The 15,557-nt window shown below is 30.0% G+C and overlaps 6 protein-coding genes across 6 annotated transcripts; 3 read left to right on the plus strand and 3 right to left on the minus strand. All coding sequences in view use genetic code 12, as the record gives it.

Annotated features, from left to right (window-relative positions):
• Positions 1–2,382, plus strand: TEC1 (transcription factor TEC1; the record flags this gene model as incomplete). The annotated part of the gene is made up of 1 exon (XM_064906289.1): positions 1–2,382. The coding sequence occupies one exon, from the start codon at positions 1–3 to the stop codon at positions 2,380–2,382; it is 2,382 nt and encodes a 793-aa protein (XP_064760818.1).
• A 242-nt stretch (positions 2,383–2,624) lies between these two features.
• ADE2 (phosphoribosylaminoimidazole carboxylase) lies at positions 2,625–4,742 on the plus strand. The gene has a single exon (XM_064903812.1). The coding sequence runs from the start codon at positions 2,873–2,875 to the stop codon at positions 4,598–4,600; it is 1,728 nt and encodes a 575-aa protein (XP_064760819.1). The 5' UTR covers positions 2,625–2,872; the 3' UTR covers positions 4,601–4,742.
• Positions 4,629–5,550, minus strand: DFJ63DRAFT_319733 (uncharacterized protein). Its single transcript, XM_064907098.1, has one exon. It carries the CDS (start codon positions 5,187–5,189, stop codon positions 4,884–4,886), a length of 306 nt encoding a protein of 101 aa, XP_064760820.1. The 5' UTR covers positions 5,190–5,550; the 3' UTR covers positions 4,629–4,883.
• RPL19A (60S ribosomal protein eL19) lies at positions 5,551–6,923 on the plus strand. Its single transcript, XM_064907099.1, has 2 exons — positions 5,551–5,611; positions 6,130–6,923. Coding segments are annotated over exons 1-2 (567 nt in total). The 5' UTR covers positions 5,551–5,609; the 3' UTR covers positions 6,695–6,923.
• A 40-nt stretch (positions 6,924–6,963) lies between these two features.
• On the minus strand, positions 6,964–8,553 carry RAX1 (Rax1p; the record flags this gene model as incomplete). The annotated part of the gene is made up of 1 exon (XM_064908351.1): positions 6,964–8,553. One exon carries the CDS (start codon positions 8,551–8,553, stop codon positions 6,964–6,966), a length of 1,590 nt encoding a protein of 529 aa, XP_064760822.1.
• A 3,557-nt stretch (positions 8,554–12,110) lies between these two features.
• On the minus strand, positions 12,111–13,967 carry STP1 (Stp1p; the record flags this gene model as incomplete). Its single annotated transcript, XM_064908352.1, has 1 exon — positions 12,111–13,967. One exon carries the CDS (start codon positions 13,965–13,967, stop codon positions 12,111–12,113), a length of 1,857 nt encoding a protein of 618 aa, XP_064760823.1.
• Between the last annotated feature and the right edge of the window lie 1,590 nt (positions 13,968–15,557).

Genomic DNA, 15,557 nt, shown 5'->3' on the forward strand with positions numbered 1-15,557 from the left:
ATGATATCTCAACAACAAACCCCAGCTGCAACTCCATTAAGAAATATCTATAATATGAGTGCTCATCATCAACATCATCAGCAACAACATATGACGCCAAACACTAATAAAAAACTCCCTTTGATCGTCGATATTGCCCTCGATGATAATGGTAAACAATTATATCAAGTCCATGAATCTTCCAAGTTGGTAAGAAAAGAAATGCCAAGATCAACTAATTTCTCTGCTACTGTCACAAATACAAATCTTGATTCAGATCTCAATAATCCCGAATCTTCAATTAAACAAGAATATCATGATGATCATGATTCTGAAAATATACTTAAAACTCCCAGCAATAAATTCTTAGGTACATTATCACCAAACTCATCTCAATCATTTAATCATCAATCAATCCAAGATCATCATCATCATATTGGTGATATCTATTCAGGTTATACATCAGAAGAAAACAATCAAAATAGTCATTCTCCTGATCACTCAAATAGATCTTCATACTTATCTGCTTCTTCTTCTTCCGCTAAGGCCACCGCTACCGCTAATGATAATGATATTTGGTCTGATGATGTTGAACAAGCTTTTGAAGAAGTTTTAAGAATTATACCAAAAAATGGGTTAAATAAAATCAAAATAAGTGGTAGATCGTGTGGTAGAAATGAATTAATTAGTGATTATATCTATACCAAGACTGGGAAATTTAGATCAAGAAAACAAGTAAGTTCTCATATTCAAGTGATTAAGAATTTAGGTCAAAAATCAGATATTATTCATTTAATTAATAAAGGTCCTACATTTGAATCAATTGAACAACAAACTGAATGTAATAAAAAGTTTGAAGAAATATTTTCCAAAATTAATTTAAGTAAATCATTAGGTTTCAATGATGGTACTTCATCTTCAACTTCCATCATCCCAAATTCTAGTATTACTTCAACTATTCCACCTGCTAAAAGATCCCTTAGTAATGATGAAAGAATGTTAAAGAGAAAGAGAATTACAATGACTAACCCATTGGATATTAAATTTGAAAATTTTTTCATGTCAGTTTATGATAAATTTTTTACAAATCCTATAATCTTTACTTTACAAGATTCTACCACGATTCCAATTACAGCTTCACCAACATTGAGAGCTTCACCTTCAACTATTGGATCTCCTCAACAACAACCAATTAAGAAAATTAAACAAAATTCGAATATATCAGTCAGATTTCCTGGATTGATGGATTTTCAAAATTGTGCTAATATTCCAATTTTTCATAATATGGTTAAAATAGTTTATCCTCAAAATTTAACCCCTGATTATGATTTTGATCTTGGGTTTAGATCGAATTTCAGTCTTAAATGTAATCAACTTGATGAAATTGCCAATCAACATTATTCATTATATACTAGCATTTATTCATTTGGTAAACAGGTTTTAACATTTACTGAAGATGATTTTAAACTTAATCAAGATTATCCATTTTTAATTAAATTTTGGAAATTCTTCTTATCAAATTTGAATAATAAAGATTTGAATGAAATTAATATTGCTTTCAAAGGTATGACTATAAAACAAATCATTTATGAATCTGATAGATTGGTTAATTCAGATATAACTCCTAATAATAAAGTTTCAAAACTGAAAATCAAATTGATTCTTTTATGGGAATTCGCTCATGTTGATGATTTGAAAGATGCTGTTACAACCACAAGTAAATTAATCTTACCTTCTCAACTGGGTAATATCGAATCTTCAAATGAAAATATTGTTAGTCAAGTATTAGATTATTCAATTCCTCATCCATCCTCACAATCAGCTCAAATACAACAAATGCATCCTAATCAACCTATGTCATTACCACAACAACAACATCAACCTCATCCGATGGTTTCATCGTCAACCTATTCTGAAGCTTCATTTTCAATTGTTGAACAACCTCAATACGATGCTCAACAGAATTATATGTATCCAACTCCTTCTACAACTACATTGGGTACTAATCAGTCTATGAATACTAATAGCTCATTCGTTGATTTGAGTCAAATGAATGTACAAAGGAAGTTCCAACAATTACAACAACAACAGCAACAACAACAACAAAATCAGCAAGGTGTTTCAATTTCCCAATCTCAATCTTTTGGTCAATATCCTTATCAAACCCCAATGTCGGTAGTAAGTCCTCAGCTCCATCATACTAATACTGGTATGATGCAATCATTCTCAGCACCATTAGCGCCACCCCCACCTCCACAACCACAACAACAAGAGGTTCTAAATACAAATTCGATCAATTTAGATCTTGGTGTTATCCCAACATCTTCTACAGCTGCTAATCCTGATTATCAACAATTACAGAATTATCCCAATGACGGCTTCATTCATGACTTCAACAGATGAAGGTTTAACACATTAATATATTCTCCCTTTCTCGTCACATCTCTTTCATAATTCAATTCATATATAGATCTTTTTATGTTTTTATCCTTGTATTTTATCAAGGGCATATTATTTTTTGTCACGGTATTTGTTCTACTTTGTTCTTCCTTTCATATTGTTTTACTTGTTTTATTCTTCCTTCCATACTGTTTGACAATTTTATAGAATATATTGTTTTAAAAGTAGTCCTGAATCATCTTTTAAAAAATGTAAAATGTAAAATCTGACATCATTGATTTTATATGTAAACCATCAAATGATGGTAGCGTCTGGTCCTGCATGATGTCATTTTTCCGAAGTCAAAAATGAACCAAAAAAAGAATTATGTAATTTCTGAGTGAGTGATGACTCTGGAGATTTCACGATGATATAAATAAATGTTTAGAACCTGGATTGAATCTTATCTATATTATCATCAGATAGAACTATTCCAAATTATACGTATATAAACATGGATAGTAAGAGAATTGGTATATTAGGTGGTGGCCAATTAGGTCGTATGTTAGTGGAAGCTGCCAGTAGATTAAACATTCAAACTGTTATCTTAGATGCTGCTAACTCACCTGCTAAACAAATCAATGCTACTAGTGATCATGTTGATGGATCATTTACTAATTATGAATCGATAGTGAAGTTGGCTGAAAAGACTGATATCTTAACTGTTGAAATCGAACATGTTGATGTGGCTGCTTTAAAGAAAGTTCAAGAAAAATTCCCTCATATTGAAATTTATCCATTTCCAGATACGATTAAATTAATTCAAGATAAATATTTACAAAAGGAACATTTCATTCAAAATCATATTGATGTGGCTGAATCAGTAGCTGTTTTAAACAACACTGAAGAAGAATTATCCTCAATTGGTGAAAAATTCGGATATCCCTTCATGTTAAAATCAAGAACTTTAGCTTATGATGGTAGAGGTAATTTCGTAGTGAAAACAAAAGAATATGTAAGTAAAGCCCTTGAATTCTTAAAAGATAGACCGTTATATGCTGAAAAATGGTGTCCATTCACTAAGGAATTGGCTGTCATGGTTGTGAGATCAATTGATGGTGAAGTGTTTGCTTATCCTACTGTTGAAACTATTCATCAAAATAATGTTTGTCATTTAGTTTATGCACCTGCAAGAGTAGTTCCAACCATTGCTGAAAAGGCTACTATATTAGCTAAGAATGCCGTTAAATCATTCCCTGGTTGTGGTATTTTTGGAGTTGAAATGTTTTTATTACCAAATAATGAATTATTAGTTAATGAAATTGCCCCAAGACCTCATAATTCAGGTCATTATACTATTGATGCCTGTGTTACATCTCAATTTGAAGCTCATATTAGAGCTGTGGCCAATTTACCTATGCCAAAAGGATTCACTGAATTGACAACCACATCAACTAATGCTATTATGTTAAATATCTTAGGGGATAAGACTGTTCCTGATAAAGAATTAGAAATTTGTCGTCGTGCATTAGAAATCCCTCATGCATCAGTGTACCTTTATGGAAAAACCACTAGAGCTGATAGAAAAATGGGTCATATTAATATTGTATCATCATCAATTCAAGATTGTCAATCAAGATTAGCTTATATATTAGATGATGAATCATATTTAGAAAAGGGACAATCCTTACCTCCACTTAATCTCATTAGACCTAGTGAAACACCATTAGTTGGAGTTATTATGGGATCAGATTCTGATTTACCAGTTATGTCAATTGGAGCTAATATTTTAAAGAAATTTGGAGTACCATTTGAATTAACGATTGTTAGCGCTCATAGAACTCCTCAAAGAATGTCACAGTATGCTAATGAAGCGGCTAAACGAGGATTAAAAGTCATAATTGCCGGTGCTGGTGGTGCTGCTCATTTACCTGGTATGGTTGCTGCTATGACTCCATTACCAGTTATTGGAGTTCCAGTTAAAGGATCAGTATTAGATGGGGTTGATTCATTACATTCAATAGTTCAAATGCCAAGAGGTATTCCAGTTGCTACTGTTGCTATTAATAATAGTACTAATGCAGCTTTATTGGCTATTAGAATACTAGGAGCTTATGATTCTAAATGGTTACAAGAAATGCAACAATATATGATTAGTATGGAAGCCGAAGTTTTAGGTAAAGCAGAAGTATTAGAAGATATTGGTTATGAAGATTATTTAACTACAAAATTAAAGAAATAGATGTATACATGTATAATAATGACACGATTGAATTTTAAACGTAATATTAATGCATAAAAAATGGGTGTAATAAAAATATAGTATAAAATGAATGAACTAAAATATGAAAATAATTATAAACCTTTACTTATAATAAATGTAATGTACAATGAAGGAATGGGGTTAACTGGGGAATAGACTTTTAGGGAATTGATAAGGAACTAATGACATGATTTATGGTTTCATAATGAGGAATATGCAATTTGTTTAAATGACGATGAGTCAAGGTATAGATCAGACATGATTAAAACTTAACAGTCTTATTCTTTTTGTTTTTGATTTGTTTCTTCTTATAGATTTGACCTCTTGAATCTCTCCATCCGGAAGTACTTATTTTCTTAGCTGGAGTAGCATCTTCATCATCAACTATAGCAGTATCTTGATCAATTTTATCTGATTCCTTTGCTGATTCTTTAGCTTGTTTCTTGGTTGATTCTTCATCCTTTTTAGCTAATCTAGCATTTCTATTATCAACAAATTCAGCAAACACCCCTTTACGCTTAACTGATTTGGCCTTTAACTTAGACTTTGATCTTAATGATTTACCCATTGTAATTTATGATATCTAGATATATATATATGATATATTAAATTATAGTATATATCCCATATATAATTTAATTTTTCAGATATCTCATCTCCCTTCTTTCTTTGTTTCTATCGCTTGTTATTTCTATTTATGATTCAGTCACGTGTGTTTGGTTAGGGCTGAACCCTCGCTTTGGAACAGATCACATGATTTGTTCCTGGTGTCGCACTCGAAAAGAGAAACATCTCCACCGCAGTACATTAGTGATTTCCTTTACTGTCACACTCTCACAGTTAACAATCACTAACAAAAATATACAGTGAGAGAAGACAGTTTGGTGAAGGAAGGGGAAAGGAAAAAAAAATTCTCTTTAAAAAAAATTTAAACAATTTCAATTTTAAACCTTTTCCTTTAGAGTAGTATCGAACACATTAAGTTAAAATGTATGTTATAATCACCATGAAAGATAGAGTATATATTGTCAAGAACATATAGATCATAGGATTGGAATCATTAGAGTGAAGGGATACATCATTAGAAAGTGTGAATTCAAACCATCAAGAATGAATGAACCAAGCAACAACTACAATGTTGAAAAATTAATATCAATCAAGTGAAAATGAATTATTTCAATCAATAATGACTGTAATCGAATATATCAATCAATCATCTGAATTATAAGTATCTAGTTTTATCATTCCTTCATTCAAATTGTCAGTTTAATTTATAAAGTGAGAGATGGATGGATGGATTTGTAGTAATAATCCATCACTACCACTAATAATATTCAACAACTTTTCATAACTACAGTCATCCAATCTATGGACTTTCCAAACAACTAATCAATCCAATAAGTCAATACACCCTCTAATGATCAACATTGTTCATCTAAATATATACTCAAAAATCAATTTTTTCACTACTTGAGAATCTTTTTATACTAACTTTTATTTTCTTATAGGGCTAATCTTAGAACTCAAAAAAGACTTGCTGCCAGTGTTGTTGGTGTTGGTAAGAGAAAGGTCTGGTTAGATCCAAATGAAACCACTGAAATCGCTAATGCTAACTCCAGAGCTGCCATTAGAAAATTATACAGAAATGGTACCATTGTTAAAAAACCAGATACTGTCCACTCCAGATCTAGAGCTAGAGCTTTATTAGAATCAAAGAGAGCCGGTAGACACATGGGTTACGGTAAGAGAAAGGGTACCAAGGATGCTCGTATGCCTTCTCAAGTTTTATGGATGAGAAGATTAAGAGTCTTAAGAAGATTATTAGCTAAATATAGAGATGCTGGTAAAATCGATAAACATTTATACCACTCCTTATATAAATCCGCCAAAGGTAACACCTTCAAACACAAGAGATCTTTAGTTGAACACATTATTGCTGCCAAGGCTGAAGCTTTACGTGAAAAGGCCCTTAAGGAAGAAGCCGAAGCTAGAAGATTAAGAAACAGAGAAGCTCGTGCTAGAAGAGCACAAAGAATTGCTGACAAGAAAGATGCTTTCTTAGCTGAAAACTAAATTTAGCATTTAGAAATTCTAAACCTCCTCAATCACAACCCCCCATCCCAACACACGTCTGTAAACCAAATCTTTAAAAAAATAGTTATATATACATAAAATTAATAATATAAATTATCTTTTGTTATATTTGCTTATTTTTAATTTGTATGATCCCATTGATCATTCTTCTTGTTTATACGTTATATAATGATTATAATAAAATAACAATAACAATAATCCTTTTAGATTTATCTTTTAAAAAAAAGTGTTTGTATATTTAATGTGTCTTACAATCTATGACCTGGAACTAAACTAAATAAAATGGTAAAGATACCAGTAAATAATAATATTAAAAACAAAACCCATAAACTTCTTTTAGTTAATAATTTATAAATGAAATTCTCTTCAATTTTAATCAAAGCACGATTTGAAGATTTTGAAAATGATTCACTATATCCTAACCATACTAAAATTGGATCAATTAAATAAATTGATGAGATTAAACAATAAAATGCAATGAAAAACGGTACGATTATAACTGGTCTGATGGATTTTCGATAATTTAAGAATAAGAAGATATAACCTATCCAAAATGCTCCAAATAATAAAAAGAATCCAAGGAAAATACGAACTAAATTTGAATGATTAATATTTCTAATCGCCATAAAATTTAAAAATTTAGGTAAATTTTCATTTTCAATCTTATTGAATATATAATTTTTAACATTATTGAAAATATCAGGATCATCTCTACCATCATGTTCAATGGATTTAATGATAAAGTTATTTAAATGATCAGGTAAATTTAAATTCTTTTCAGAATCTTCCACGAAATATTTTAATAATAAATTATGAGTTGATTCTTTTAAGTTATCTCTAGTGATGAATGAATTATTAGCAGTTGAAGCGGGGGATTCCTTAATTAATCTTTCCAATAATGAAGGATTTATAACAGATGTACGATTATGAGGTTGATTATGAGAAGAAGATTCATCATCAATTCCAAATGCTTGATTGGCCTGTAATGATATATATTTAGTTGGACTCATAGCACGATCAGCTTCTCCTATATCCAATTGATTTTCAAGTAAGGAATGAGATGAATCATTACCAGCGTCTTCATCTTGTAATAAACCAGATTGGGAACTTATTCTTTTATCAGTGGTTGGAGATATTGGGGGTGCAAACGGAATCTTTGGAGAATGAGCAAATTTCAAACTTGAATTACTTCTATTTAAATTTGGAGTGGATCTCTTTGATATTGATATTTCACCACTTGAATGACGTTGATGATGTTGTTGTTGGTCTTGTTGTTGCTGTTGTTGTTCGTATTGATAGATCAAGTCTCTTAATTTAGGATCAACATTATCTAAATTGATATCACCTCTTAAAAATTGAGATAACCGATTTGAATCATTATCTTCCAAGATATTATCACTTAAAATCAAATCCAATAAGATTGATGAACTTAATGATTTATGTTTTGATTTCTCCAGTATGGGGAATGAATCACGAACAGTTTTATTTTGATTTGTAGTATTTGTAGTAGTATTATATTGATCAGTGGTACCAGTTGTATTATTATAAGTTGAATGTCTAACGATAGAATCTCTTAATCCTTTAACATAATGTTTACATAAATTCAAATGATTGATTAAATCAAACCAAAAGTCAAGATAATCAGATTGATTCTCCACATCTCTCATAAAGGTATAAAATGTATATAAATCAACTGGCTTTTTGGTTTTATTAGCCAATATTTCTCCTAACGTTGGTAAACGATTTAATTGAATCTTTTGATTAGTCAGATGGGGATTGTTTATATTGGCCAAATAATGCGAATTGGGATAATTCGATTGATACTTCTCATCAGCCATCTTGGATTTGGAGTATGATGAAGAATACGTGTTATAAGTGGGTTTGATGATTAAATCAACCTATGCAAAAAAGTAAAAATGATGAATTAAAAAAAAAGTTGTAACGAATGAATGAAATGAAATGAAGTAAAATGAACTAAACGAGTTCTTTTGTCTTAAAGTAAACAACTAGTCTTTGAATCTATTCCTAGTGTTCTGCTAAGTCTCTGGTCTTTCCCTGCTATAGAATTCTTTTCCCTTACCGTTTGGTGTTTATACTTACTCGAAAATGTGTAACCCATTTTTAATTCTGTCTCCTCGTGTAAAAATAAAAAAAATTCTGCTACTCGTTGCATGCAGGATTGGCTGATTTCGGCTAAAACATAAACAAAAGGGCTTGCTAAAATAAAGTGTTAGGTGATAGTGATTGATCTTCGTCTCTATTGAGAATTTAGTGAATAGAATAACGTTAGTTGACGGTGATTGTAACGTTCTAAAAGTGATTACTATGAGAACTGAGTTTAAGACTAGTGAATAAATCGGTTTGACTTATAATGTTGTTTTGCATTTTTTAAGTATCTAAAGAAAAGATTTGTAAGAAATGAGTTTGATAGAGAAACTATATAAGGAAAATTCTATTTATTTGAAGACATAGGGATGGTAACTATACTACGAATAAACAGTATATTATGATAATTGAATTTTGTAGTGATCAATTTTAATATATTGCTAAATTTTTAGTAAAAAAACATCAAAATTAGACGTTGTTTTAGCAGCATTTTTTACCAAAAGAGAATTAAGTGGATTTAATCATCATTCAAACTATTTTATTAAAGTTAGCGGTATAAATACATTCCCGCACATGTATGGTCAGAATCAGAATGTAATCTACTAATATTCAAGACTACCTCTCTCTTCAAAAAAAGCTTAATAGAAAAAAACCAAAGCGCAAATATTCTTTTATTTGACATATCCTATTTTGAAAGGTTTCATTTTTTTTTTTACATATTTTTTTATTTTTTAAAGAAGTTTTTTTTTTTTTTGACACATTGCATTAACAAACTGTTAAAAATTAATTGAGCATATAGCACAATAATTAATATGTCATGTCAATGCCGCTCACTATGACGGGCAAAAGTTGACCTAGATGTAAAAGTAATGTTTCAGCTATGTACCAATCGATGACTTTTAAATCAAGTGGTACTAAGTGAACGGCTCCATCTAATTGATCATTATTGTGATGCAGAATATGCCAGGTTCATTGGCTATTTTTGGTTTATACTTTTCCTGTTTCTACTAAACTATTTCTTGTTACATATATCCTTGATTCACCAAGAATTACATATTCTAATGTAAATCCGCTATATGACGATCATTCTCGATTATATCTCTTTAAACCCACAAAATCTGACACTATGCATCTGAATATAAAGAGGAAAAGAAATTCCAAAAATAAATTCTGCAAAATTTATTCCTTTCGAGGAACTGGCTCCAGTCAAAAAAAAAAAAAAAGAATAAAGAAGAATGAAGAATAATCCTTACATATAAAAATAATTCATGATGTATAAACATGAAACGAATTCTACTTGTTCTCCTAGTAATTAAATTATTGATTAGAAGTACCCCTCAAGATATAGAATGGGCTTGTATTGTTTGACTTAATCTGGTGAGTATTCCTCTCCGGTTCAGGCGAACCCTTTTTGGCATTAAAACCATTTCTAATGTCTTCTATACTCAATTTCATCAATTTCAACCTATTCCATTAATTCGAATGGCACAGCCCAGCCTACATTATATTTTACTTTGATGGGTAAATCATAATTTTTAAACCTTCATCCATTTCCGTGAATGGAATCAGTTAAAGGAAAGTAACGCAGAAAATGAACCCATTATTAGTGTTTGACCGGCCCTTCCATTAGGTTGTAAAAATTTATAAAAGTTACACCAAGCGACGGAAAAATGCCTTGTTTTGAAAACGTTTAATGATGTAAAAACTTATTTTTAGATTGTTCTATTACTTTAAAAAATGGATTTTGTTCTATAACAAAGGACTTAAGTCCATTTTGAGTAATTAATTTTCATGAAGAAAAGCCTTGTTAAACCAACTTCACTTCGAAAGAACTCTGCATAGTTGCCTTATTCTTCTATTCATTTCAGTTCCAGACATTCCTTCATTATTTATTAAACTCATATTTCAAGTAAAATTCATGATTGAACCTTGCCCTTGAATGGCATTTCAATAAAAGGCATTAGCAAATTAATTAATTGGCATTCATTCAGCAGAATTCACTTAACTCATAACAGCTAAAACAATCCCTTAGCTTCGCATACCACATGGTTGTAGTTACCCATTTCCAATGTCAAAAAGCAATTTTAGGCTGCAGCCATCCCACTAAAGAAATTTTTTTGCGCCCTTTCTTTTTCTTATTTATTTTTTCTTTTTGCCGTGTCTTTATTTTTATTTCTCCCTACAAGAAAATTTAAAAATTTTATTTGCCCTAAACCATTTGGCTCAAAGCGTTACTACCAAGGTTAGTTTTCTATTTACAATAATTGTATTCACATAACCACCCCTTTCAGCAGAGCCATATGAGTATAAGTTGTTTAAACAAAAAACAACGAAAGTCTAAGTATATACAACATATACTGCTAGTAAAGATTCATAATTAGGGGAACAACGTTTTATTTGGCTGGTCCGTGTGTTAAGCGGCAAAAAAAATGCAACGAGGTGAGCACTAAACAGGAAGTAAAAAGAAAAAAAAAGAAAAGAAAAAAAGCATATAGGAGTAATGCAACAATAAGGCAGTTTCTAAATTGCCGTTAGTTAACGTCCCGCTCTATATAGTTAAGCAATGTCATATATGTGTTCCTTCTCTGGAAATGATATATAAGGAGAGATGATTTCCCCTGATTTTGATTTTAAATTTAGAGAAGATTTTAGATTTCTGTCTTTTTATTTTAATTCTTAGTTTAAGTAACTTGAATCATAGCCATCAACTTTCAATCAACATTCGAACTCAACCACAATTACAAATGATATAATATAATATAATATAATAATAGATATATTGAAAATATTAACGACTATCTGAACTAAATGAATAAAAGGGTACTGATATAAAATTCTAAACTAAATTTTGGATATTTTTTTTTGGATTTTTTGAAAACTTAAAATAGGAGAGTTTAAATTAATACAGAGAATTAAAAAGTCAAAAGAATAATGTTTCAAGAGTAATGTATACTCTATAATAAAACAAAATCAAGAATAAAAATGTGAAAAAACCTCTAACATAAAAAAAAAGAAAGACAAACCACAAACCACATATAATAATAAAATAACAACAAGGAAAAAGTAAAATGGGAAATAACAAATGCAACTTTTAATTAATAGATTTGATAATGTGATGTGTTGTGAAGTAAAAAAACAAGTATGACCGTGAATCAACAACAGTCAACAAATTTTCTCTTCGTAAAACATGGATCGAAATAAAACCGACAACAGACCAGCTGTAGAAATGCAGATTATAATTATAAAAACAAAAGTCAAAAAAAAAAATAAAGTCTGAAATATCATCTTTTTAATCAAGAATTTCTTGTTTAATATAATGATTGGCATGGATACCAAGTTCTTCTTCATTAAAATCAATTTCAGACTTAACTTTAATATTATTACTTGTATTGTCATTGGTATTTTGAGTTGGTCTCTGTTGTTGTAATTTAAATTCAACAGTACCTTTACAACTACCAGTTTCAATATGAGTTTCTAACCATTGAACATTATTTTCAAAAAATTGAAAACATCCTGCACATCTACCGCTAATACTATTTCTTTCATTTGATTTAGTTCCTGGTGGATAAATAAAATGTAAAGCTTTTAAATGAGTTTTATAAGTATCTCTTCTTGAAAATCCTCCAGTTGGATGACATTTAGTTCCACTAGTACCATCACTTGGTTCTTGATAAAATGGACACATAAATGCTTTAGCTGAATTATGTTTCTTTAAATGACGAGTCAAATAACCTTTAACTTTAAATGCAGCATCACAATGAGGACATGAATGAGCTAAACCTTCACCATTATTCATAGAATTTGATCTAGAAGATTTTTTATTTTCTTGAATAATTGGTTGTTGTTGAGTTATTTTTGATTGGGCAATTAATTCCTTTTTAACCTTTTTAATAGAATCTTTCTTTAAATCAGCCTTCTTCTTCTTATATTTCTTTGGAGAAGTAGATTGTTGCTTGATTTGAGATTGATTTTGTAATAAAGATGGTTTTCTAGTATTTGGTAAACTAGTTGGTGGAATGAATTGTTCTTGACTTAAAGAATATTCATAACTACTTGAAGAAACTGAACTAATGGAATCAAATTTTCTCTTTCTTGAAAAATCTTCAATTTCATCATCTTCATCACCAACTAAAATATCAATACTACTAAAAGGAGTAACATTATAAGCATTTAATTCAGAATTGGAAGTATTGTTGGTAGCAGAAGCATTGTTATTAGTACTGTTAAATTTCTTAAAGAATTCATCATCTAATGGGTTAATATAACTTTCATTAGAAGAAACTGCTGAAGAAGATAAATAAATATCAACTTGATGATTAAAATCATTAAAGTACGGAGTTGGTTGATTTAAACCGAGCACATTATTTAAATTATAACCGTTATTAAAATCTTCAAATTGTTGAATTTCATTTTGGGATTGTTGTTGTTGTGGTTGAAAAGATTGAGAATGATTGTGTTGTTGTTGTTGTTGCTTTTGTTGTTGATGATGATGAAGTAATTGATCATTACGAGCATTAAATTGATTTTGATGAACATCAAAAAAATCATCAAATTCAGGAACATTTTGTTTAGCAGATGGATGATTAATTGGGATACCTGAACCTGGAGTATTATAATAATAAGGAGTCTTTTGACCATTAGCATTATTAAAACCATTTGTATTAAATTGATTTTGATAAGAGTTTTGATTATGACTTTGAGGAGCCATTAAAATTCCACTATTTGATAACGAAGAAACAGCAGAATTAGCAGTTGAAACACTATTTGAATCTAATACAACATTACCAGAATTAGACATAAAGTTGGTAAAGAATTCAATTTGATCATTCGAACCACCAAGACTTAAATCCAAATCATCAGCAGCACAATTGATTGGTAATTTAGATTGATTTTTGGAGTTATTTAAGTTTGTAATAGATGAATCTAATAATGAAGGAAACAATACTTTCTTTTGTTGTTGATGTTGTTGTTGTTGAGGTAATCTATATAATAAATCATTTAAGAATTTAAAGATATTGATTTTTAAACCTAATAAATTTTTAGAAGATAAATTTTTATTATTATTATTATTCTTGGAAATACTACCATCACTAATAGATCTACTGCCAAGAGTAGTGGCAGAAATGCCTAGTGATAAGACGAACATATTGGAACTAATATAGATTAGATTAGATTGGACTAGTTAGTTAGTTAGTTTGATCAATATAGTGGTGAAACAAAAGGTATATAATCAACACAATAATAAACAATGATAGACGCTGAGACAGACAAGAGAATGGAGGAGCAGGAAACAAAGACGAGAACACAACCGATTAAACACTTGGATTTATGGACTGAAAGAATGAATCATATACGAATCGACAGGAGGAGACGGGATGAGTTAAGATAGTATGATGGATGATATGGTGAGTATGATTGTATGTATGATTGATCGATTGATTAAAAGAAAACTGCTGTAAAAATTTTCTTTTCCCTTTTGACTGTTTGGATTTTTCTGTTTCAATTGGGTGAGATTTTTTTTTCTTCCCTTCGATTGATGTCGTTTTTTTCAGTCACACAGTTTTTTGACAATTAAAAATAAATAAATAAAAAAAAAAAAGAAATTTCAGTGTGAGGGAGAGGGATTCCTTTTTTGTGTACTTTTCTTATTTTATTTCAAATCCGTATCTGTTCAATATATATGTATTCAGATATCGAATATGTAAGTTGTTTGCGGAGGAAGGTACTTGGGTGGTTGGTTGGCAGATTAGTCAATATATATATATATATAACAATACTATGAGGAAAGGTGACAAACTGAAAAATTAACGTGAAAAATAAAATAAAAAAGGGGATTACAGAAAATAGACAGGAGGGGAGACTTATAAACATATAAATAACTTTAAAAGATAGAAGCTTATAGGTTTTAATTTTTTGATTTAATTACCATTAAATGGTTGAATTGTTATCTCCAAATCTATTAAAATAAAAAAAGAAATTCACAAGAGTATAAGCTCAAAAAACGAACTTTACTAAAATGTCGTCGGGTTCGGTACGCTTTTTTTATGAATTTTTTTTAGTAATATTTTTATTGATTCAAGTTTAGCTACGTAATGAAACCTTAATGTATTACTAAATCTTTCATATTTGAGTTGTCATTTGTAGAAATATAAAGTCTATTTAGCAATCTCATTGGTTGCAAGTAAGGGCTCAACTTCAATAGTGTGTCAAAAAAAATACTTGCGAAATGGTATGATTACAGACACTCAACTTTCTCTCACCAGATTAACTGATAACTGTTTTGTCTTACAGATAACAGACTGCTTATGATGGTAGTTTTAAGGAACAGAAAATTAGAAATCACCGTTCTAATCTAGAAGTTTTAGTTATTTCACCAAAACAAAAATAATTTACAAAACAAAAAAAAATAAACTGTCGGCTGTTTTATTTTTTTAAAAATATTTTTGCATTTTGGTGCCGTACCATACTTAACGTCTTGACGACATATTTTCACCATTTGGGTGAAAATTAACTGTCTTTCTATAGAACTTTACTCCTCCTCCTCCTCCCCCTAGTTTCTATTTGTGTATCATATCTATGCTTTAACCCTCCTTGATTAACCTTGTCTTGACTCCTCCTCCTCCACATTTCATTATACTCCTCCACCTCAATCACCACATCTTATTTTTAACTTCTATTCATTGTGTTACGATTCGAATCGAATGTCACTAGAACATGTAGTAATAAATGGCGGCTA

Source organism: Scheffersomyces coipomensis (genome assembly GCF_036884675.1).
Source record: "Scheffersomyces coipomensis strain NRRL Y-17651 chromosome Unknown DFJ63scaffold_5, whole genome shotgun sequence".
Lineage (NCBI taxonomy): Eukaryota > Fungi > Ascomycota > Pichiomycetes > Serinales > Debaryomycetaceae > Scheffersomyces > Scheffersomyces coipomensis.